At 53.1% G+C, this 24662-nt stretch overlaps 1 protein-coding gene across 4 annotated transcripts; it reads left to right on the top strand.

Annotated features, from left to right (window-relative positions):
- Window positions 1–670: 670 nt before the first annotated feature.
- On the top strand, window positions 671–23120 carry UBA1 (ubiquitin like modifier activating enzyme 1). Of its 4 annotated transcripts, XM_047714978.1 has the most exons (27): window positions 3966–4176; window positions 8375–8497; window positions 8653–8769; window positions 8903–8961; window positions 9061–9229; window positions 9318–9452; window positions 10382–10488; window positions 10745–10835; window positions 10946–11078; window positions 11602–11699; window positions 11774–11920; window positions 12069–12245; window positions 12370–12474; window positions 12562–12642; window positions 12952–13107; window positions 14743–14908; window positions 15092–15288; window positions 17501–17565; window positions 17809–18004; window positions 18716–18790; window positions 18910–19099; window positions 20607–20695; window positions 20983–21075; window positions 21221–21412; window positions 22354–22455; window positions 22564–22664; window positions 22795–23120. In XM_047714978.1, exons 3-27 carry the CDS (start codon window positions 8653–8655, stop codon window positions 22928–22930), a joined length of 3177 nt encoding a protein of 1058 aa, XP_047570934.1. In that variant the 5' UTR covers window positions 3966–4176; window positions 8375–8497; the 3' UTR covers window positions 22931–23120. The 4 variants fall into 4 exon arrangements, with proteins under 4 accessions (XP_047570936.1, XP_047570937.1, XP_047570934.1 ...); XM_047714980.1 differs by lacking the exons at window positions 3966–4176; window positions 8375–8497 and adding an exon at window positions 671–821; XM_047714981.1 differs by lacking the exons at window positions 3966–4176; window positions 8375–8497 and adding an exon at window positions 1637–1660.
- The last annotated feature ends 1542 nt before the right edge of the window (window positions 23121–24662 follow it).

The following is a 24662-nucleotide window of genomic DNA, read 5'->3' as shown; positions in this document are numbered from 1 at the left end:
ATACTACACGTATTTACATATATCTTTAATTATATATTCACCTATGAATATAGAATACACACAATGTATTTAAGACATTTACTATATACAGATGTAAATTAGTTACATATGGACACTAGCTATCACGTTATGTCAACTATGTATATGTATATTTTATTACATATAATTTATATTATACAGTCACATGTATCTATCATAATAAGTATTTATATGCAAAACTATGATTTTTACTCATTTGCTGTATTTATGGTCTATCTCTCTCGCTGGAATGTCTGCTCCGTGAGGACAAGGGAAGAGTCCCTAGCGCGCCTGGCCCGCAGCTTGAACTCCATAAATGTCAAATGAATGAACTCCTTTGGCTATCTGAGCCTCAGCCTTCCCATCTGTAGGATGGGTGTGCCTTTACATCTGGAGGTACCCCACGTTCCACTCTCTTTTCCCATCCCCCAGAGCACAGCTCCAGGAATTCCACAGCCCAGGTTCACATTTTCCCATACTCTGGGCGCTGTAGCCCACCACGTGCACCAGGCACTGGCCAGACAGGACTACCACCCCCAGCATGCCTCGCGCGCTCGGGACGTACCACAATCTGTAGGGGTGTCTGGGTCTGACACGGGCGCCGACGGCGCGGCAGCAGGGGCGGGCGCCCCTCTAGCTAAGCATCTGTGGTACATCCCCAACCGGGGGCCCTTCAAGGCCCCGCGCTTCCGAGCTCCGCGCAAACTCTGGCTCTGGTACGACCGAGGTGGTTTGCTCTTCCGTTGCCCCGTGGCTTCGGCTCATCTCCAGCAGGAAGGCGAGGCTTCCGCCCGGCGCAGGGGGTGAGCTGGAGCACGGTGCCCCCAAACCCTAGACAGCATTTGGGGGAGGGGGCTCAATTTGGGGGATCCCCTAATGGGCACATTTGGAGCTCTGGGCCCGGGGTGGCTGCTTTTGATGGGTCCCTTAGGAAGTGGCATTTGGGGACACCGGGACGGGATTTGGAGTCTGTTTTAGGGAGTATCACTGGGAGGCAGGATTTATATACCCTTCGGAGGCAGGCTTTACACCCCTCGGAGACAGGGTTTTGGGGGGTGTTTGAGGAGACCCTTAAGGTCCGTGTATGAGTTCTCTGTCCATGAGGCAGGATTTGGGGGTACTCCCCAAAGGGAGAGGCGAAGTTTGAGGTTCCTGAAGTCAAGGTGAAATTTTGGGAGAGCTTGTTTCAGGACAGGTCCTGTGACAGTGGTAACGTTCGGGACCGACGTGGCATTGTGGACGTATCCATAGCCTTTGTGACCTCTGGTTCTATGATGCCGTCCCCCCCTCCCCGCCCTTGGGTAGTCGGGGCGAGGCGACTGGACAGGTCGGAGCCCACACGTTTTTAGGGAGAGGGACCCCCCCCCACCCCCTCCGGGCCAGGCTGTGGAAGGCACGCTGGAACCCAGTGTGCTAGGGGACGGCGTGCTACCGGGCCTTCGTTGCCCGCGGCTTTTTTCATTATTCATGAGGAGGTGGGGCTGTTGAGGAAGCCCATTTTTGCCTCTTTCGCACCTGGTCCGGGGGAAGTATCGGCTTGTGAATTATTCACGAGGGGGCGGGTCAGCGTGCTGGAGGGATGTGCTGAAGGGGCGTTCTGCAGTCCGCCGGGCAAACTAGATCTCATTGATTAATCGGAAAGGTGAGTAGAGCCCCGAGTTTTCTGTGGCTTTTCTAGGGGCGTAATTGTGCATAATTCATGAGGGGCGTAGCTTTTACGGTTTCATCTGCATGACCTGCTGTTAGCTTTCCCCTACAGGTTCCAGGATTTAAGTAACCCTTAACTCTAGCGAAGGGAGGAAACCTTTTACACTGTTCATTCCTTATGGCCTGGTAATTCCAGGTTATCAACACAGGCTCTAGATTCAAATCCCATCGATCCTTGCCAGCTGTGTAATCTTTGGCAAATCTTTCTGTGAGCCTGAAAATGGGTATGGGCATAATGATAATCAGATGAGTTTACATTCATTTCACACTTTATTAGCCCATTTAATCCCCACAACAATCCTAGGAGGTAGGTTATTATTATCCCATTTTATAGGTGAGGAAACTGGGACACCGGGAGGCTAAGTAATTTGCCTAAAGTTAGTCACAGTCAGTGAGTGGCTGAGCCAGGATTCATACCCAGTCAATCTAGTTCCAGAGTCTGTAGTCTTAATCAAATGCCACAGTGTCTCCCTCCGCCGCCACCACTTTAATGGCATGTACTACTACTAATGTTAGTCATATAGTACTTGTGTCTGGCACTGTTCTAAGCCCTTTCTGCCCATTTACTCGTTTAAACTCTGATCACAAGGTAGGTTACTATTGTTCTCATTTTATGGGTGGGGAAAGAGTGCTCCCGAGAAGTGAAGTGTCTGGCCCTAGGTCACACAGCTAGTCATTGGTGGGTGGAAATGATTTTTGTGAGGGTTCAAGAACTCTCTATAGGAGGTCACCTCTGAGCTAAGACCTGAAGGCCAGGAAGGAACCGATTTCCTGCTCTGCATTCCTGAGATCAGTGGCACAATGCCTGGAAAGGACACATCACCATCATATGCGATCTGTTAATATGATCTGTTATTTGAGAGAAGTGTGTTGCGTGCTTATTGTGTACCTGAGGCTTTGGCATACAGTTGTATCTCTGGTGGCCTGGTCCTCTTGTCCTGTCTATTCAGTGGACATTGGTGGCCTTAGCATTCTGTTTTCCATTGTCCTTCTGGGCGGTTGGTTGTCTCAAGACATTGTTTTTTTTCTTTTTTTTTTTTTTCTCTCTTTAGTGCTGTGTAAGATTTCATTGCCTGGTCAAGGCATTGTTTTTTAAATAATGCCCCAAGCTGGGATTTTCTGTAGTGACTGAGTATACCCTCAGCCATAACTAATTTTATATTAATATAAATATATATCTACATAGTTCTTTTATATTAATATAGAATACTTAAATTTAACAGCGTCCTGTGTCAGCACTGCTAGCTCACACCACGATCCATATTCTCTGATTTTCATAATAGCACACTTTGCCTTTATGAGGTAAATGGGTTGTATTACTATCCCCATTTTACAGTTGTGGAAACTGAAGCACCTGCCAAAGGCATATTAGTCTAAATTCGGTTGGGCCAAGGCTGCCCTGATCTTAGTCAGGGGTGGGGAGAAGGCGGCTACACTTCCCCTGGGTTTCCCCTGTGGCCCTGCAGCATCGTCTTTCATTATTCATGAACGGGAAGGCGTGGCTGTGTTCCTTGGCTGGAGTACTATAATCCCTGCTAGCTGGGCAGGGCTGTCTTGAGTGTTTCTGTCCATCCAGCTTCATACATAATTCATAAGTAACTAGGTGGGACCTTTCTTGACCTCTCTGAGTTTCCAGGTTGAGCTGCCGCAGCATCATCATTCATTATTTATGAGCCGGGGGAGTGTGTTTTCCCTACCCTTTTTCCCTGCTTACAGGGTAATAGATGCGGCAGTAGGCGGGCCTCTACCTTTTGTTCCAGCCCACCGGGCTTCATGCATTATTCATGATAAGATGTGGCCTTGGTCTCCTTGGCTTCCGGGCTGCTGTGAGATCATTAATTATTCATGAAAGGGGCGTGGCTCCATGTTTTAACATTGGCTTTTTGGTTGCAGGGAGTTAGTCCACCAACCACCCGGCCTCATGCATAATTCATGAGCAGGAAATATGGCCTTTTGAAGTCCTTTCTTAGTTATCTTGGCAACCTGGCTGCAATAATGTATTCATTATTCACGTTCCATGGGGCGTGGCATCTATGGTTTTTGTGTTTTGGTCTTTTTTTTAAACCTTTCTTCCCAGTTGCTACCACTTTCGCCACCAGGTGGAGCTCTTCCTCTTCGAATGGGTCGCAGCGGGCAGGGACCATTTATACATGATTCATGAATGGGCGCGGCCTGCGTGCATCCGGGTTCCTGGGGGGTGGGGCTCAAGGTTTTGTTCCGGCCTCGGGCTCTCCGGCCGCCATCTTGTGTCGGCGGCGGAGGTGAAGGAGGTGGAAGGGTCGAGCACTACCACTACGGCCGGGGGAGGAGAAGGCGGCCCAGGCGGCGGCGATTCTAGGCGGCCCAGGCGGCGGGGAGGAGGAGGAGGAGGAGAAGGAGGAGGGTGGCGGCCGGGCTTGGCTTCGGCTCCTAGAGGAGTTGGCGGCGGCGCGACCCGGGGAACCGGCATTGGTAACAAACGGCCTTTCTCAGCGCCTTGGCCGGGGCAGGGGTTTCGGGAAGCATTGGAGGAGCTTGGGTCGGCGCTGGGCCAGGCCGATGTCGGGATGGGCGGTGGTGACTGGGATGCTAGGGATCTGTGGGGAGGGGGACAGGTCTTGGGGCGGGGTCGACATTTCCCATCCTGGACCAGCCCTCGGGTTCGGAAATCTGACCTTGGGGTCAGACCCCCCCTCCCCTTCCAAGGATCTGGTCTTAGAGACTCAGGCCCAGTATCCCTAGTCAGGGACCGGGACTCTGACCTGAACCTTGTATCGCAAGTCAGAATGTTCCTCAGTCGCTAACAGAGACTTAATGGGATTGACATTCCTGGGCGAAGCCCCGCACGACCGTGTGCCATGAAAGCCCTACCCCAGAATCTTCTTTCAGACCCTCCTAGTCCTTCAGTATTTGCTCTCACAGCTTCCAAGAGGGGCTAGACCCCGGGGGAGGGCCTTCATTTCTGTAAGTCTAATCTAGCAGCTTCTTTCAGATAGCTGTCCCTCCTCCCCCAACTCACACAGGCATTATCTGCTCTCAGAGCCTCGAAGGAAACTAGACCCTGTGGAAAGAGGATTTGGGCCTGGCCTCCATGTCAGAGACCTATTCTCTACCTGTCCAACTCAAACCTGGCCCTAGTATCTTCCATGAAAAAGCCCTCTGGACCCAGCATTTCTAATCAGAGGTTCTCTTCAACGTTTACCTTTAGAGACTCTTTTGCTTTTAGAGGCGTTCTCTACTTTAAGGGAATGCCCTTTTTCATAGTTTCAGTATTCTCTCTGGAGACTACCGCTCATGGGCCTCAGCAGCTTCCTGGTCACACAGTCCTCACTGCAGGATGTTCCATCACAGATTCCCCTGGCCAGCACCTGCCTTTGCAGACCCTGTTGCCTTCCAGCCCCCTCCATCAGACTCTGCTCATACCCCACCCTTCACTCAGCCACTTCCTTCAAAGGCCAACCAGGGTTGCACCTTCGCTCCCAGATCCCTTAACATCACATCAATCAGGCCTCAGAATCTGCCCTCAGTCTTTCAAGGTCCTTAGCATCAGTTAGAGGGCTTTAGGTTCGTAGGACCCCCAGCATCATTGTCAGATGTCCCTTCCCCCAACAGGCCCAGTTGTTTTCAGTCAGAGTAGAAAACCTCCTTCTCAGCATCCACTCACAGCGTCCGTGGGATTCCACACAATTGGTCAGAGAAACCCAAACCTACTTGGAGATCTAGCCAGTATCTGCTTGCTGAACTTTTTAGGACTAGAACTGTCTGGGCTCAGCCTCCCATTTCCACTCTGTTAGAGCAGCTGCTGTACCTAGCATGTACCAGAGATCAACACAAGGCCTTTGTGCTCCATTAGAAATCTCTCCCCAGCCCTACCCTAGGACTCACCATTCACCTTATAGCCTTCTGGGACTCTGACATCAATGTCAGAGACACCTCTCTCCGTGCAAGTCCCTGTTATTTTTGGTCAAAGGTTTTTCTGTACCAATAGCATCCATCTGCAGAGACCCCTAAGGCCCCAGCATCCTTCTGATGGACAACACACCTCCCCCCGGACCCCAGCATCTTTCTGCAGCCTCCTTGGATCCCAGAATCCCCCACCTGTTCCTCCTGTAGCTTCCATGGGGCCCAGCCACTGCCCTCCTATCTCCTTGCAGCCTCAGGGGACCTCTAGTGCAATTTCCTGGCCTTTCCCTAAAAGATCCTTTCCAAAGACTCAGGTATGAGTCTTAACAACCTGGCCTGGCCCTGCCTGGCCTGCATCCCATGACTTCTGTCCCCTTCTCCATCTCCCTCTGAGTCTCCATGGGCTCAAACAACTACCTCCTGACTCCTCTCTTTTGTGTTCCCAGGGACTTCTCAGTTAATCCCTCCCAGGAGGCTTGACAGGCCCCAGCATCCTGTGCCTTAGCTTCTTCCATCTTGATAACCTGACCCTGTGCCTGCCCCCTTTCAAACTTGCTCCCAGACTCCTACCTCAAGCCTTCTTCTCTGGTTTGGGTGGTAGAGAATGCTCAGGCTTCAACATCACCAGTTTGGAGACCTCAGGCAAGTTCTGAAATTCTCTTAAGCCCCAGTTCGGCTTTGCTGAACAATGGATCGTATATGCGTCCTAAGTGGGGCCTGAGCATATGTTGAGGGAGAAAGGATATCGATTTTGTACTGAGGGTGGGGGAATTTTTAGCTCGTCTCTGGGGTTACTGCCCCAGAATCCTCCTGCTTGCCTTGAGACGGCTGTTCCAAATCTCTGCAGTTGAAATCTTTTCTGGAATAGTCACCCAAAACCTGCTTAGACCCTTGCTGGCAGCAACAGGAATCCGGCGATAAAAGTGCAAATATTAAAGATCTCTCTGGCCCTGGATCATCACTGATTCAGGAAGCAAGGGAGATGGTGTGTCCCAGATGAGCAAACCAGTGACTAGGCAAAGAAATAAAAGTAATGGAGGCCACTGCAGGTGTCCAGGGAGGAGCTTACTTACGTCTTCAAGTCTCTGAGTTCTGACCACAGAAGTAGACTTTTTTAACCTTCCCAGCAAATCCTTGGGGATGCTTCTGTTTGTCCCTGCTTTTGGAAAAGATGGGGCTCAGTAAATGAGTCCCTTCCCCAGGTCAGAAAGCCAGTAAATGGAAAAATTATGATTTGCCTCCGTACTAATTCACCAACTTTTTCTTGTCTAGGTTAGTGCTTTGCATTCCCAGTACTTAGGCTGGTTTGCTCCAGGGCCCTAGCCAACCTCCTGCCTTCTGGGTCCTCCTCCCTCACACCTCATCCCTTAGCCCCATGGGCTGGGTCCTGAGCTTGGTCCTGACTCTCTTCTCCCAGGAGGCATTTGGCAAACAGGCCTACACCAGCTGCGTGACTGTGGGCAAGTGATTGAGTTCCCTGAGCCTTTGTTTTCTTCCTTGTGATGTGGGCATGAGGTTATCTCGTTCTGTGGGCATTGTTGGGATTAGACAAAGCTTTTTACCCTGTGATTGACAGGCAGTGAGCTCTTGGTAGATGATAGGGAGCTCCTGTTTTCTTGCCTAGCGTCAGAGGGTGACCGGTGCCGAGATAGAATCTTCGGTACACTGGGTGTGCTCAGTGTGATTAGGGAGGGGGGTGGGTCAGAAAAGGCCCAGTGTGGGAGGACAGTGGCTTGGGAGAGCATTGGTGGTAAGGGGAAACGATTGTGGGTCCTCTTGTCTCTGCCATGTGGATCCAGTCACACACATATATTTCTCTGCCACAGCAGGCTCTATTGTTCTCTCTCTGAGACCCGGTGTGTGATGCTTGGCAGGTTAACTTGACCTCGTGAGCTCAGGTTTTCTCATTTGTCTGGCGAGGGTGCTCAACCCTGGTTGAGGGGATGAAATGGGACTAACACTAGGCGGCAGCCTAGGCTTCAGGGTCCGCAGATCCTGGTCAGGGCCTGGCCACTGTGTTTGTGGGAACCTTAGTCAAGTCACCAAGTGTCCCTGAGTGAATTTTTTTCCTCCAGTGGGAGCTGGGGGATGACACAGTAGTAGTCCAGATCTCAGGGAGACGCCGTGAGGACAAAGTGAAGCACGGCTCATAACGTGCTTGGTCTGACATCTGGCCCAGGGAGGATTCCTAATCAATACTCATCCACCATCATCGGTAACCTGTTTCAGGGTTCCACATGCAGACAGGGCTCGGGATGTGCATGCCTGTGTGTGTGTGTGGTGCGCACGCATGTGTGTGTGTGTGTTTGGTTTCTCCCCTGACCTCTTTCATTGGCCTGGGCCTTTCCCTTCCGGCCGGAGGTGGGGAGGGTTGGGGTGGGCTTTGGGAAACTCTCCTCCCTGAGCCCCTCCGGGGCTGGGTCTCTGGCAAGGTGTCTCCCGCCATCATGCCACCCTGATGGAAGTCTAAGCTGCGTTTCCCTCCTGTGCCCCTGTCGCCGGGGTTAAGGGGGAGGAGAATGGCTGCTTGTGGTTGCCTGCCTGCTCTGTGCCAGGCTCTGTGGTCTGGGCTCTCTTTCATCACTTCGGCAACTCCGTGGGGTAGGTAAGTGGCCCTGTCAGCCCTGTTGCACAGGTGAGGGAACTGAGCCCACAGGTTAATGCTTAAATGAGGTCTGTCAAGGAGTGGCAGGGTCTGACCTGAGCCTACACCCTCCTCTGACTTTCCCACAAGGACATTCTTCATGTCACTCCTCTCACCCCGCAGGACTGGAGTCTCTCCCTCATGCTGGGCTGGGGAGAAAGGCGAATGGCCTAGTGGTCAGCAGCATGGATTGCAAGCCAGACCACCTGGGTTCAGATCTTAGCTCTGACAGCTGTGTGACCCTGGGCAAGTCACCTCACCTCTCTGTACCTGCCTCCTCTTCTGTAAAATGGAGATACCAGCCCTAAAGTCTTCCCTTCCCCCTGCCCCACGGTCACCACTAACCGACTGCAATACTCACATGCTCCAAGCTCACCTCTGACCTTCCTTTTCCCTTCCAGATGTCCAGCTCGCCGCTGTCCAAGAAACGTCGCGTGTCCGGGCCTGATCCAAAGCCGGGTTCTAACTGTTCCCCTGCCCACTCCGTGTTGTCCGAAGTGCCCTCGGTGCCAACCAACGTAAGTGTTTTCTTCCTGGACCCTGGCAGGCCGGGTGGTGGGAGTGGTGGTGGGAGAGCCTTCTGTATCACAGTGCATCTGTCCACACCCTCCTCTGTACCTCCCCAAACCTGTTCCTCTCTTCTGTGCCTAGGGAATGGCGAAGAACGGCAGTGAAGCAGACATAGATGAGGGCCTTTACTCCCGGCAGCTGTAAGTGGGGCCTTGGTTGGACTAAGCAGCGGAGGGGGTACTGGGAGGACAGGGTCTGGAGGGCCAGACCTTGACCCAGAATGCCCCCCAACCTGGCAGGTATGTGTTGGGCCATGAGGCCATGAAGCGGCTCCAGACCTCCAGCGTCCTGGTGTCCGGCCTACGGGGCCTGGGCGTGGAGATTGCCAAGAACATCATCCTTGGTGGGGTCAAGGCTGTCACCCTGCATGACCAGGGCACTGCCCAGTGGGCTGACCTCTCCTCCCAGGTACTACTTGGCAGCCCTTCTCCCTGGTGGAGGTGCCAGTCCCCCGGGCTCTGCCGCCACTCCCTTCCTCTCTGGCTCCCCTTTGCAGTTCTACCTGCGGGAGGAGGACATCGGTAAAAATAGGGCTGAGGTCTCCCAGCCCCGCCTCGCCGAACTCAACAGCTATGTGCCTGTCAGTGCCTACACCGGGCCTCTGGTCGAGGACTTCCTTAGTGGCTTTCAGGTACCCTAGGGGCGTACCACCCAGCCTCCTGCCCAGTTTTCTCTGAATCTGTCTTTGCTCACTAGTTCTCTGGTGAATGGGCTGGCCTCCGTGCCAGGTCTCGTGTTGGGGATGCAGGTGGGATTTAGACTCTGGACCTGCCTTTTCCGGGGGCAGGGGTGTGGATGGGCAGACCCACAGAGCCTGGTGGTCATCGGCACGTGCTGGAGCCACACTTCCTAGTGCGGGTCTTCAGTTGAGGTCATTCGATCTCCTCTGTTTCGTTTTTTTCTTCCTTGTGGACTTGGGACCCATAGTAATACCTACTTCTTAGAGTTTTTGTGAGGGCTAAGTGCTTAGAATAGCAGCTGGCACATGATAAGGGCCATCTGGTTATTTGTTAAATAAAGATTCTGAGCGAGAAAGAGGAGCTGTGGGAGCTGAGATTCTGCCTTGGGGCGTTGCGCCTCGGAACCTGAGGTAGTTGTAGGAGTTCCTCCCGTGGAGAGGGCAGGGGAGGGAGGGCGTTCAGGCCGAAAGCAAGCGTTTCAGCAGGCATTGTCTGGAGAATTGGGAGCAAGTGGGTGTGGTAGGAGTGAGCTCAGACTTTGGCTGCTGAGGGAGGGTTACTTCTGTGTCTCGCCGGCGAGGCAGGGTTGTAGGCAGGCTGTGGTGGGCGTTGGTGCGTAAATGAGTCAGCTGTGCTCCACGCTCTGCTCCTGGCTGCCTCATTACCCAGCCGGCTGCTTTGCCTGCCCTGATGGAGGGATTGGCCTTTCTCTTTCCTCTGGGTTTCACCCTGGCTGAATCTGCTACACAGTAGGTCCTTTGTGAAAGTCTCTACTGAGCCAGGGGAGATAGTTCGAGTCCCTGGCACGAACCTTCCTCCGTTATTCTCTCCCCTTTGGCCCAGTGCCGGGCCTGCGCCCTGAGCCTCTACGTCTCCACAGGTGGTGGTCCTCACCAACACCCCCCTGGAGGACCAGCTGCGGGTCGGTGAGTTCTGTCACAACCGTGGCATCAAGCTGGTGGTGGCAGACACGCGGGGCCTATTTGGGTGAGTGCCCCCACCCTGGTTTCCCGACCCCTGCTGGGCCCGGGCGGAGACCCCTGAGCTCTCACCGCCCTGCCCCTCAGCCACTCGGGGTTTGGATTCTGTGTGTCCTCCTCTCCCCACGTGACATGATCGCTGTGTGATTCCCAGCAGTGATGGGCAGAATTTGCTCAGCAAGTATTCGCTGCATCTCGAGGGACACATGGGTCCCCGGGAGCATGGGACTCTGGGGCATCAGCCCTGTTGCCTCCCTTTACAGGCAGCTCTTTTGTGACTTTGGAGAGGAAATGATCCTCACAGATTCCAATGGGGAGCAGCCTCTCAGTGCTATGGTTTCTATGGTCACCAAGGTGAGGAGACCAGCCTCAGGGCTCCGGGCAGGTGGATGGGCAGCAGCAGGCCTTCCGTCTGCTCCTGGTACCCTGAACCTGCCTCTGAGGCTCACTTCTCCTTTAACCAGGACAATCCCGGTGTGGTCACCTGCCTGGATGAGGCCCGACATGGGTTTGAGAATGGCGACTTTGTCTCCTTTTCAGAAGTACAGGGCATGGTTGAACTCAACGGAAGTCAGCCCATGGAGATCAAAGTCTTGGGTGAGCTAGGGCTGTGGAGGAATTGGGTGAGAGGATATGACCCTGGGCTCAGAGTGAGGGAAGATGGACACATGCTGTGTGTCTGAGATGAACCAGAGACAGACCTAACCCCCCCACCCCCCGTCGGGGTCCAGCCAGAGCTGGTGGGCCTGGGATAGAGGTGCTGTCTTGAGTTTGAGCTGTTTGTAGACTAGGTCTCTGTTGTCTGCGCTGATGGGGAAAAGGTCTCTGGCGTTTGAACAGAGCAGATCAGAGGATCCATTCTTTTCTGAGCTGATGTAGACAGGGAGCAGAGAATGTCTTCTAGTGTAGATTTGGATCCAAGAGCACAGGGTCTCGTGGGTTCAGAGCCTGGGTCTTGGGCAGAGTGGAGATGGTTTCTGATGTCCGAGTAGAACCTGGCGTGGGGTCTTGGCTCCTGATGACTGGGATCCCTGAAAATCCATGGATTTTTTCCCTTATCTTAAGGGTATTGTGGGCTTTAGGGAGAGTGGGTAGCCTGACCCTTTTCCTGTCTACATAGGTCCTTACACCTTTAGCATCTGTGACACCTCTAACTTCTCTGATTACATCCGTGGAGGCATTGTCAGTCAGGTCAAAGTACCTAAGAAGATCAGCTTTGTGAGTGTGGTGGGTAGTAGAGGGTGGGGGGTGGTTCTGGGCATTTCTAGGCTCTGATGCCCTGCCCCCCACAGAAATCCTTGCTGGCCTCACTGGCAGAGCCTGACTTTGTGATGACGGACTTTGCCAAGTATTCCCGACCTGCCCAGCTGCACATTGGCTTCCAGGCCCTACACCAGTTCTGTGCTCAGCATGGCCGGCCCCCTCGGCCCCGCAATGAGGTGGGTGAGTGGGTGGGCCAGCCAGGGCAGGTGACCTTGGCACCGAAGGCCCATTATGCCTGTCTACTCTCCTTCCTCTTTGCCCCTCCCCATTCCTCTTCCCACAGTGGCCTGACAGGTGCCCTCTTGGTTTCTTCTGTCCCACCAGGAGGATGCAACAGAGCTGGTGACCTTAGCCCAGGCCGTGAATACACGAGCCCCGCGAGCAGTGCAGCAGGACAACCTGGATGAGGACCTCATCCGAAAGCTGGCCTATGTGGCTGCTGGGGATCTGGCGCCCGTAAACGCTTTCATTGGGGGCCTGGCTGCCCAGGAGGTCATGAAGGTCAGCGTGGGTGGAGAAGCTCAGGGTCGGGGGTGTGGGCCAGGCACTTCTCTGACTCCATCACTTATTGTTCATCTGCCCCAGTTAACCACTGACTGCTTCCTCTCTCCTCTGCTATCCCCAGGCCTGCTCTGGGAAGTTTATGCCCATCATGCAATGGCTGTACTTCGATGCTCTGGAGTGTCTCCCTGAGGACAAAGAGGCCCTCACAGAGGACAAGTGCCACCCGGTATGCGAGTAGGGCCCACAAGGAAGATGCCATTGGGGGCATTTCTGGCGAGGGCCCCTCTGACCCTCCTCCCTTTGCACTCCTCAGCGCCAGAACCGTTACGATGGGCAGGTGGCCGTGTTTGGCTCCGACCTACAGGAGAAGTTGGGCAAGCAGAAGTACTTCCTAGTGAGTGATCCCCTTAGATGCCCTCTACCTGCACCTCCCAGGCCTCTGGCTACCTATTCTGGAGTCTCCTGCCTCCCAAGGGAGTGTCTTCTGGTTCTGGTACCTCTGTTGTGTGCCTTTTGCTACTGCCTTCCCTCAGATGGCTCTGGGTTATTTCTTGTAGTTCTGGAACTTGAGGAAGTGGCACTGGCCCCACTTCGCCTCCCCTGCTGACTTCAGAGGTGGTGGGGAGTGAGGAGTCATGCGTACCATCCCACTTACCTGTGTTACTCCAGCCAGTCTCTGTCTCTCTTCTCTACTGCTTCCTAGGTGGGTGCAGGAGCCATTGGCTGTGAGCTGCTCAAGAACTTCGCCATGATTGGGCTGGGCTGTGGGGAGGGCGGAGAAATTGTCGTCACAGACATGGACACTATTGAGAAGTCAAATCTGAACCGGCAGTTTCTATTCCGACCCTGGGACGTCACGGTGAGTGGGGTGGCGGTGGGGGGGGTGGATTTTGTCCTCTGGCTTTCCTCCTGTCTCTTGTTTCCATTTTTTCTGGAAAGGAGGGAGGCCTTTCCACCTTTTTCTTCAACTCTTTCTCTCAGCTTCTCTGCGTCACTCATTCAGCAAACATTTCTTGAGTATCCTTGGGTTGGCTCTGCAATTTTTCATCTCTCTTTTCTTTTTTTTTTTCTTTTTCCTTGACCTCTTATCCGTGCTGGTTGGGACAGTGTGTTGGGGGTCCCCTAGACCACCCCCAAGTTCGATGATTGACTAGGAGGACTCAGGACTCAGCTTATAGCCGTATTTATGGCTATGATTTCTTCAGCAGAAGGATGCAGAGCAAAATCAGCAAAGGGAAAAGGCACCCTGGGCGAAGTCTGGGGGAGACCAGGCACAGGCTTCCGAGACTCCTCTCCTAGTGGAGTCGCACAGGATGCACTTAACTCCCCTAGTAGCGAGTTGTGACAACACGTGTGAAATGTTGCCAACCAGGGATGCTCATTAACGACTCAGTCCCCAGGGCTTGTACTGTGGGATATATGTACATACCTAAATTCCAACCTCCCAGAAGGAAATCAGGAGTTCAGCAGAAACCACACTTTGCATAAGCAGTCTAGGCACAGTGAGCCACCCTTATCAGGTAAGGCATGGGGAAAACCCTCCCCAAATCCAGGTTCCCAGATGCCACTCAAAGGCCAGCCTTGCCAACAGGCCTTCCCTAGGAGAACACTTGTGCTAGGTTCACTCTTCCCTGCCACGTGGACCCTGGGCTGTACACAGCTCGAGCTGCGAAGCCTTCCATAGCGGACAGTGCCATGTGTGCCTGCCCAGGATCTGTTCTCCTTTACGTTCATAGACTTTGTCACTAGGTAGCCATTGGCCTACATTAGGCACTGTGCTCGGCACCTGGGATACAGCAAGGAAATAAAGGTTCTAAGGGAGTGAGGGCAGACCAGAAGCAATCAACACAGTGTAAGGGTGAGGTTTGGGGTTTAACATTGATAAGTGCCCAAGCAAAGGGAAGTCGGACAAGCCTGGAGGATGGGTTGGCAGGTTTGATGATAGGAGTTAGGGAAGGGCTCAGTTCTGCACCCCCCCACCCCCCCACCCCCCAGAGCACTCCAGGCCAGGATCCTGATGGTGGGGAGAGGGATAGGAGGTGAGCTAGGGGAAATGGGGGCCAACTCCTTTTTCCCTCTGTGGAGGGGGTGGGGAGCTAGGGGAGGGTTTTGAGCAGAGAAGGGATGTGACCTGACCTGGACTTTGGGAGGATCCTGTTTTGTTTGAGAGGATGGATTCCACCTCTGAGTTCTGTTATCTGAAAGAACAGTACATGTTGGGTAGGCATAGAAACGAGTGGCTGGCCTCTTGCCTCGGATCTGCATTTGTTCACTGCTTCCCTTTCCACTGAGCCCCTGCCACCTCTGTCACAGCGTTGGCCATATGGCGCTGTCGGCGACTGTCTCCTAAATCAAGGAGCCTTCTGAACTCAGAGCCCTAGTTCTTCCTAAACTAAGTAGTCCATGTTTAGGAGGACGGTTGTAAACAGACGGTTGTTGGGTGAATACACGAATAACTGAGCCCCATGTTCCCATCCCGGCCTTGTCCCCCTAGAAGTTAAAGTCTGACACGGCTGCTGCAGCTGTGCGTCAGATGAATCCACACATTCGGGTGACAAGCCACCAGAACCGTGTGGGCCCTGACACGGAGCGCATCTATGACGACGATTTCTTCCAAAACCTGGATGGTGTGGCCAATGCCCTTGACAATGTGGATGCCCGTGAGTTTGGAGGCGGGCGAGGTCGGGGCAGAGGTGGTATGCGCCTGTGCGTGTGCGTGCGTGTGTATGTGTATCCGCTGTCTTGTTTTCCTATCCTCTATTGACGTTTTTTACACACACACACACACACACACACACACACACACACACACACGGTCTCCCATCCCCCACCCCTCCCTGTAGGCATGTACATGGACCGCCGCTGTGTGTACTACCGTAAGCCGCTACTGGAGTCTGGCACACTGGGCACCAAGGGCAACGTGCAGGTGGTGATCCCCTTCCTGACAGAGTCCTACAGCTCTAGCCAGGATCCGCCTGAGAAGTCCATCCCCATCTGCACCCTGAAGAACTTCCCCAACGCCATTGAGCACACCCTGCAGGTGATCAGCTGTGGGGGGAGAGGGGAGGGAGCAGGCTCTTTCTTGGCTGCTAGGCCCCCTCAGGTGTCACCAGCCTAAGCTCAAGATGTGCTTTCTCTTGAAACCTTTCTCCCTCACTTCCCATCCAGCAGCCTGGGTCTCTACAGTGATACATTCATTTTCTTTTATTTTGAGAAGTTGTCAACATGTAGAGATATACAGAGAGTGGTATGATGAATACTTAAATATCATTCCTCATGCAGATTTAATAGTTCAAGTTTTTTTTTTTTTTTTTAAGATTTTATTTATTTATTTGACAGAGATCACAAGCAGGCAGAGAGGCAGGCAGAGAGAGAGGAGGAAGCAGGCTCCCCGCAGAGCAGAGAGCCCGATGCGGGGCTCGATCCCAGGACCCTGAGATCATGACCTGAGCTGAAGGCAGCGGCTTAACCCACTGAGCCACCCAGGCGCCCCATAGTTGTTCAAGTTTTTGACACATTTTCTTAGATTGCTGTATTTTTCCTTTTCTACTGAAACGTGTCACAGCATGGCACCTCAGTCCTTAATTGAATATGCTTCTGCAAGGGACATGTGCTCTGCATAACAGGGTCTCTCGACCTTGCCATTTTTGGCACTTGGGGCCAGATATTTCTTTGTCGGTGGTGGGTGGCGTCCTCTGCACCAGCCAGCGCTTAGCAGCATCCCTGGCTTCCACCCACGGGATGCCACTAGTATTTTCCTACAGTTGTAGCAATTGGGAATGTCTCCAGACATTGTCAGATAGCCCCCTCCCTTCTCCCCAGGGTGGGGGCAGAATTGCTCCCAGGTGAGGACTGCTGCTGTCTAATCAAAACCCTGCTTTTGTGCTGAGTGAAATTAATGGTCGTTTCTTACTGCCTCCTGCAGTTACCTAGGTCTTTAATGCTCCTCTTCAGGTGCCCCCAGGTATTGCTCAGAGTGGCGTCAACAGCTAGTTTCTCAGGATGATCCTGTTTGTGTGGTGCGTGTGCGCACAGCCCAGAGCTCCCGTCATCAGGCTGACTTTTTACAAAGTGAACACACGTAGGCGTCTGGCACCAGGGCCATGAACCAGAACCTGAGGGGTACCCGAAGAGAACTCTTGTGCTATGAGAATGACCCGGTAGTCTTTGAGAACAGACTTCCGAATGTTTGGTTAGGAGTGTGGGGGTGAGAACCAAATAGGGAAGAACCAGTTTCCTTGGCCACTTTGCCTTCTGCCTGGAGTTCGAGAGCGGGCATGTTGATATTTGTGTCCCCATTGTGATCTCATGGGGTCGTGTGTGACTGGACACAGACAGCTCTCCGTGCCTGACTCCTCTGAAACGGGGCTGAGAGTGGTGTCTGCCTCTTGGTGTGGAAAGCACTTAGTCTTTACTATGTATCTGGGGCAGGTTTAGGAAACTCTCCGTAACTTAGTAGTTGCTTGTTTCTTTTTTTCAATTCTGCCCAGTAGCTATTACTGTTACAGTATCTGTTTTAGAAAGGAGGGTGCAAAGGTAAGTGTTGCTGCGTGTTTCTGAAGTCCTCAAACTAGATACTAGGTAGCAGAGCTGGGCATTGAACCCAGACTCAGGCACTAGTGAATGCATTTACTGTCCTTAGGAATTTGCATAGTGCAGAGCATCTGTCTTATTTCCTGCTCAGCCCAGAGCCTGTATGGTGGCAGCTGTTTTTGATTTGGGTCTGAATTTTTTTTTCAGTTATGGTAAAATATAATTAAATTTTTTTAATCGAGATATATCTCTAGTAAGGCACACAGATCCTAAATAATAATTTTTTTTCACACATAATGCTAGTGTAACCATTGCCCAGATCAAGTTATTGGTTTTTTTTTTTTTTAAAGATTTTATTTATTTATTTGACAGAGAGAAATCACAAGTAGGCAGAGAGGCAGGCAGAGAGAGAGGAGGAAGCAGGCTCCCTGCTGAGCAGAAAGCCCGATGTGGGGCTCGAACCCAGGACCTGGGATCATGACCTGAGCCGAAGGCAGCGGCTTAACCCACTGAGCCACCCAGGCGCCCCAAGTTATTGGTTTTTAAATTGAGGTGCCGGAGGGTGGGGGAGTGGGGAAGGTTGGGGAGCAGTGGCAGAGGGCTTCCCTGTTCTCCGAGCAGCGGTGTTCTAGTTGGATGCATTTGCTGATGGTCTGTCTAATGACAAGTCCCCGGTTGTCAGCCGTCACTTCATGTCGTCCATCTGCTCTGTCTTCCAGTGGGCGCGGGATGAGTTTGAAGGCCTCTTCAAGCAGCCGGCAGAAAACGTGAACCAGTACCTCACGTAAGTATCCAAGCGCCTCTTCGGCCTGTCCCCTGCCTGCCCGCCAAGGCGTCCTGCCTGCTTACCTCACCAGTGATGCCCGGCACCAGGCCCGCTTACTTGGCAGATGAATTGGGGAAGGCTCGGGGTCTCGTACCGCTGGGGGTCAGGGCTAGCTTTCCGTGGAGGAAGTAGAGGTGCTGGAGCCCACTGCTAGGGCCGAGGTGTAATCCTGCCCCTCTGACCTCCTCCAATTCCCAATAGAGACCCCAAGTTTGTGGAGCGGACCCTGCGGCTGGCAGGCACCCAACCCCTGGAGGTGCTAGAGGCCGTACAGCGCAGTCTGGTGCTGCAGCGGCCACAGACCTGGGCCGACTGCGTGAGCTGGGCCTGCCACCACTGGCATACCCAGTACTCCAACAACATCCGGCAGCTGCTGCACAACTTCCCTCCCGACCAGGTAATGCCCGCCTGCCGGCCCCTTTGGGCGTGAGGCCTTTTCCCGACACAGGAACCTGCTGCGGTCTCTCCCCATGCTCTTCGCAGTCAGGAGGCCGGCTGCAGCAGGTACCTCAAGTACCTCAGGGCCTAGGGCTCTCCGCAGATGGATTAAGTCTGACTTGTTTTTCCCGTTGCCTTGCCTTCGAGCAAGAGACTTGTGTCCCTGTTTCCTTTGCCTGTGGCATGCTCTGAGTCCAGCTCAACCCCCAGGGCCATACTGATTACAGAGGAGAAATTTGGTAGTCATTCGGTAGTCGTGGGCACAGGAATGTGCATGGGTTCGCCTCCCAGCTCCATTTGCACTGGGGCAAGTCACATAGCTTCCTCTGCACCTTGGTCTTCCCACATGCAAAGTAGACGGAATAGCAGTCTACCTCACGGGGTTTTTTGAGGATTTATTGGTACTTACTGATAGTAAGTTAGTACAGTACCTGGCAGTCCGTAAGAGTTTGTGAGGTGGCTGCATGTGCCCAGGAATTGGTAGTTGTCTGCTCAGCGAGGCCCCTGGTTCAGCCTGGTGTTGGAACCTCCATCTACAGGACCCTACAGTCTGGGTCTTTCATGACTGACTCCAGGGCCCTGCATGTACCCAGCTAGGAGTTCGGCTTGTTAGAGGGGCCTCTGCTCTCAAGTCCTGCCCCTCAGAAATCTCTTTGCTTTTTTCCTTCAGCTCACAAGCTCGGGAGCTCCATTCTGGTCTGGGCCCAAACGCTGTCCACACCCACTCACCTTTGATGTCAACAATGTAAGTCTCTTCCCTGGGGTGTCTTTGGGTCAGGCGGAGGGTGGGTGAGAGGGAAGGAGGCCGAGACGCGTCAGGAGAGAGCCGATGTCCTCACCCTTCTGGGCCCTGCCTTCCCCCAGCCCCTGCATCTGGACTACGTGATGGCTGCCGCCAACCTGTTTGCCCAGACCTATGGGCTGACAGGCTCTCAGGACCGAGCTGCTGTGGCCACACTCCTACGGTCTGTGCAGGTCCCCGAGTTTACCCCCAAGTCTGGCGTCAAGATCCACGTCTCTGACCAGGAGCTGCAGAGCGCCAATGCCTCAGTTGGTGAGGGTGTTTGGCCAGTCGGCTGCCCAGGCCAGCTTCCCCACCAGTTCTCTGCCCCTGGCTCTGCTCTGCCACCCCAGGCCCGAGACTTCCCCACACCTTCCTTTGAGCTTCCCTTCTTCCAAAGTGTGGAGAAGGTCGGTCGGTTGGGACAAATTGTCTCCCTCACTCCTCTCCCCCACTCTTTGGTCTTCTGTGTGTATTTGCCTTGCAAAAAAGAACTTCTCTCTGTTTCTTTTGTTTATGTTTCTCTGGGAGCTGTGATCTCCACCAGTGGTCTCTCTCCCTTGATATCTGGCCCCTGTGTGCCTCTGTACGCCTCTTCACCCTAATACTGCCTTCCATGTTCTCTTTCCTTGGCATTCCCTACCCATCTCCCTCTGCATGTCTTTCCTCGTCAACTTCCCATCTCTCTCCATCTCTTTTTTCTAGCTCATGCTGTATGTTAGGTGAGGGCCCAAATAGTGACCCTCAGGCTTTTCAGGCCATAGAGTGTCTGCGGTCAATCACCTGTCACGGTTGAAGTACAAAAGCAGCCATATACAATGTGTAAATGAGCGTGTGTGGCTGTTTCCAGAAAAATTTTATTGATTGAGCAGGTGGTGGGCCGATTTTGGCTCAGAGCCATAGTTTGTTGACCCCCAGCCTGTGGATTTGATCTGTCTTGTCCTACCTACCTCTCCCTGTCCATGGCCTAGATACCGCATCTGCAGCTCTGTGGCTCCCCCTACATTTACCTTCCATGCTCCCCATTTCCTCTCCATCGATCTTCTCCCTTCTCCTGTTATCTCCCCATCTCCCTTCCCAAGTCTCTACCCCCTCATGTTCCTCTCCGTATGTTTCTTCCCATCTTTCCTTCCACGTTTTTCTTCACTTCATCCCTTTATTTCCTCCATTTTTCTCCTTGCATACATATGTATATACATGCATATAGCTGCCTAACCATATGTGAGATCTGTGTAATGTACGTAAGGTATGTGTGAAACGTGTGTAAATGATATATAAAATGTGTATGAAATACATCTACATGTCTTGTGCCCCATTCTCCTCTCTTCCTTTTTTCCCTTCCCCATATCTTTCCTCTAACTGCATCTGTGTGTTCCCCCCAGTATCCTCTCTGTATATTTTTTTTCATACCCCTGTCGCCCCCTCCAGCCATATTTTCCATGTCTCCCCACCTTTCTATAACATTCTCCCCAAGATCTACAGCTCTCCCATCTGGATCTGTCCATGTCCACTTCCTCCTGATGTCTTCCTTAGTGTCTCTGGAGAGCTCTCTCTCTCCATATACCTGCCCCCATTCTATCTCCTTCAGGTTTGTGCTCTCTTGTCCTGCTCTACCTCTCTGCCTTGCGCCTCCTCTCTCCCAGGGTAGCTTTCTTTTTCAGGTCTTCTCTACCTGAACATCTTTTGCCCTCCCAGACCCTGCCCCCACCCCAGCTCCTGTTTCCACCTCAGACACTGGCCTGGGATCTGAAGGGTCAATGGTGTCCCTTTCTTCCTGCAGATGACAGCCGTCTCGAGGAGCTCAAGGCCACACTGCCCAGTCCAGAAAAGCTCCCTGGATTCAAGATGTATCCCATTGACTTTGAGAAGGTACTAGATGGGGGCCCTGGGTGGGTAGGGGGATAGCCCAGACAGAACGGGTTTGTGGGGATCTGGAGGCAGCCCCAGGCCTCTACCGGGATTGCATCATGGGCCTGCCACATGGCCCTGAACGTATAGACATTCCCAGCCTTGCCTTTGTGATCTCAGAGAACCAGCAGGTAACTGTAGTGAAGGATACTTGTGTCCCCAGGGGCCAGGAATCCTTTTCCTCCTCCGACTCTGATCCTCTCGCCATCTCCCCGCCCTTCCCCTTCTCCCTCCCCCACTCATAAAAGGATGATGACAGCAATTTCCATATGGATTTCATTGTGGCGGCATCCAACCTCCGGGCAGAGAACTATGACATTCCCCCTGCGGACCGGCACAAGGTGAGGGGAGTCTGGACCTGATTCCACACCCACACCCAACCTCACACTGCACCCCTCCCCCAGGCTTGAGTTCTCCACGTTCCATTCGTTCTCTGAGCCTCTTCTACCTTAACTATCACGTGTCTTGATCCTTCCTGCCTCACAGAGCAAGCTGATTGCAGGGAAGATCATCCCAGCCATTGCCACGACCACAGCAGCTGTGGTTGGCCTTGTGTGTCTGGAGTTGTATAAAGTGGTGCACGGGCACCGACAGCTTGACTCCTACAAGAATGGTTTCCTCAACTTGGCCCTGCCCTTTTTTGCCTTCTCCGAACCCCTTGCGGCACCCCGTCACCAGGTGAGGGCCTGTGTCGAGGCTGGTGGGTTTGTGAGCGCGATGTTTCTCTGTAGAGCTGGCTTTGGTTTGCTTTCATAGCCTGTCACCAGGTGAGGGTTTCTGTGAGTGTGCACCTATTCCCTTTGTGCACACATTATTCATTTATTCATTTAACCTATTCTGTGCTAAGCACTGAATCTGCCTGTGGAAGCCCTTAGAAAAGATGGTATCTTCTAATTGTACCCTAAGAGATTATTAGTAACATAATGATAGCAACTGACATTTATTGGGTGCTTATTATGGTAAATACTTTCACTTGCTTCATTTGTTAATTCATTTCAAATATTTACTGAGCACCTGTGTGCCAGGTATTCTTGTAGGTGCTAGGATTGTTCATTTGTGCACTAGATTCTATAAATAACACGATAAATGATCTTAGAACCTCCAAAAAAGACCACGGTAAGGAGGACTTGAGTACCAGGTGGCAAGGGGATGGGTTGGGGCCTTATAAACGTGGGATGGTCAGGAAAGGCCCTGCTGAAAAGACGATCTGTGAGCCCAGATTTGGAGAAGGGGAGGAGGCAGACCACACAGGCTCCTGGAGGGAGTGCATTCCAGGCAGAGGGATGAGTCTTTCCAGGGGTCCCAAGGTAAGAGCATGCCTGGCATGTTTGAGGAAGAATAACTTGTTGGAGCAGAGTGAGAGAGAGGATGGGAGGTAGGAGATGAGAACAGAGCAGGCTCCCAGTGACTAGGCCATGTTGGTCATCGGTCACCAAAGGGCATCAGCGCTCAGGGTGCGACAGAAGCCACATGTTTTTGACAAAGGAGGCTTGCAGTCTGACTAAGCATGTTAGCCTGAGCGATGGGGGGTGGGGGGGTGGGGGGACGGCGAGGACAGGACTGACGGGGCCAGACCCTGTGGTGGCCTGCAGCCCATCAGCCCAGTCCTTGTCCCGCAGTACTATAACCAGGAGTGGACGTTGTGGGATCGCTTTGAGGTTCAGGGGCTGCAGCCTAACGGTGAGGAGATGACACTCAAACAGTTCCTGGACTACTTTAAGGTGAGGCCCCTCCCTCACTCTCATCCCACCTGCAGGCAGAGTGTGCAGGCCAGGCTTGCTGGGCCGTCTGCTCCCATGACACTGCTGTCTCCCTTCCCCCTGCTTCAGACAGAGCATAAATTGGAGATCACCATGCTGTCCCAGGGTGTGTCCATGCTCTACTCCTTCTTCATGCCAGCCGCCAAGCTCAAGGAACGGTTGGATCAGCCGTGAGTTAGCAGGGGCGGTTCCACTTACAGCTGTTCCACCCCAGTTCACTGCCCTTCACCTCTGCCCCCGCCTCCCCACCCTCCTCCCTCGCTTTTTGCCTCCCTGACCCTCTGCTCCCCTGCCCCCCAGGATGACAGAGATCGTAAGCCGTGTGTCGAAGCGAAAGCTGGGCCGCCATGTGCGGGCGCTGGTGCTTGAGCTGTGCTGCAACGACGAGAGCGGCGAGGACGTCGAGGTCCCCTATGTACGATACACCATCCGCTGACCCCTGTCCACGCCCGTAGGCTGGCCCCAGCTCCCCTCCCCACCCCCAGCCCAGGGCTCCCATCGGGCCTCTGGCAGTGGCCCAGCTAGCCACGCCTGGTGTTCCCTCCTCATTCCCCTCCCTGCACCCCTCATGCCGCTGCTTTCTACCTTGTTTGGAACCTGAATCCTAATAAAGAATTATTAACCCAGATGGGGCATGCCTTGCTGCTTCCAGGGAAGGAAGGGACTTCTGGAGCGGTTCTGTTCAGGTGGTAACCCACAGGGCTCAGCCCCACCCCAGCTGCCAGTTGCCTGGGCAGAGAAAATGTGGGAATTGCCACTTCTTCCTCCCATCCTCCCCACTTGGGAAGAGATGGAGGCATAGAGCACAGGTACCTGGGTCCTCGTGACTATATTTGAGCTGGATTCAAATTCCACCTTGTCCAGCTCCAGCTTCTAACTCCCTGCCATGTTGATTTTGAGAGGTAGTAGAGAGTCGTGTTTGAGCAAACCCTGTAACTTCTCTAACCTTGTTCTTTCCGTGAAGAAGAAAGTCACCTGTGACCCGTCAACCAGGGCTTGGTCAGCATGGCTTATGTCCCTGGAGAGACAGATCCCTTCCCATCTGGCTTAAAGCACTGAGCCCTTGGACAAGTCTTCACCATCCTGGTTCCCAGCACCAGGAATGCCTATGGAGCCCTTGTTCAGCTTCCCAGCTGCAGGGGGCCTGAACAACTCTGTTGGACTGAGGAATGTCCATGACTATGCAGACTTTGCAGTTTTTAATGAAAATATTTGGCTGAGAACATCTGTGGAGGAAAAGCCCCTTTCCCACTCCACCCTGCTCCCTCCTCAGGTCTGGTCTGCTTGTCCCTAGGCCTCCTACCTTTGAGAAGAGAGCCAGCTGTGGGTTGTTGATTGGCTGGAGCAGGCTCACCACAGTGCCGCTCCCACCCCGCCCCTGCCCTCAGGACTGCAGAGCTGCCCATGCTAGTCCTTGGTCTTGACTGAGGGCTCCAGATAGTTGAAAGCACCAATGAGACTGGCCACCTGGTGCCTGGGGATGCCACTCATACCTCTCCCTCACCCAGCCAGAAGCCCAACTTCTTTCTCCCACTTGAAAACAGACCCCTCATTCCTTCATTCATACCTAGGTACTGGGAGTAGCACAACCTATCCCTGAACCTGGCCTGACACTCCTCACAGCCTGCCCCCACATCTGCCGCCTCCCAGGCCATCTCCAGACCCCAGGCACAGCTTATGCCCCTGTCTGCCTCCCTCTTGTGATTATTTTTTCCCTGGCCTCCTCTGCTTAGGTAACCTCATCCTTCCATACTTCCTTTTTATTCCCCTCTAGGATGTTGGAGACTGAAGTGCTTTACCTCTGGCATCTATTAAGTGGTGATGCTAACTGTTTAGGTCAAGTGGAGAGGTTTTCCTGCCAGAGATACTTTCTCCATTGCCATTTAAGAGTTCCCCAAACACTCCACACCTTGGTCCATTGCCGCTACCATCTGACACTTGAACACAAACTTCTGTCCCCTTTCGATACTATCCCAGCTCCTTGTCCACTATCTCCTCCCATTATAACTCGTGATTCTCCAGACACTTCCGTGCCTTTGTTCGCCGCCAAACTCCTGGATCACCTTCCTCTCTCATTCGTACCTGAAACGCTTCTTTATCAAGAAAAGCTTCAGCAGGAACCCCTGAATCCTGGTTATAACTCAGTCCTCCCCCGTGTGCCATTTTCT

This window comes from Lutra lutra, chromosome X, assembly GCF_902655055.1.
Source record: "Lutra lutra chromosome X, mLutLut1.2, whole genome shotgun sequence".
Classification (NCBI taxonomy): domain Eukaryota; kingdom Metazoa; phylum Chordata; class Mammalia; order Carnivora; family Mustelidae; genus Lutra; species Lutra lutra.
Note: the sequence above shows the minus strand (reverse complement) of the source record. Positions and strands in the feature narration are given on the sequence as shown.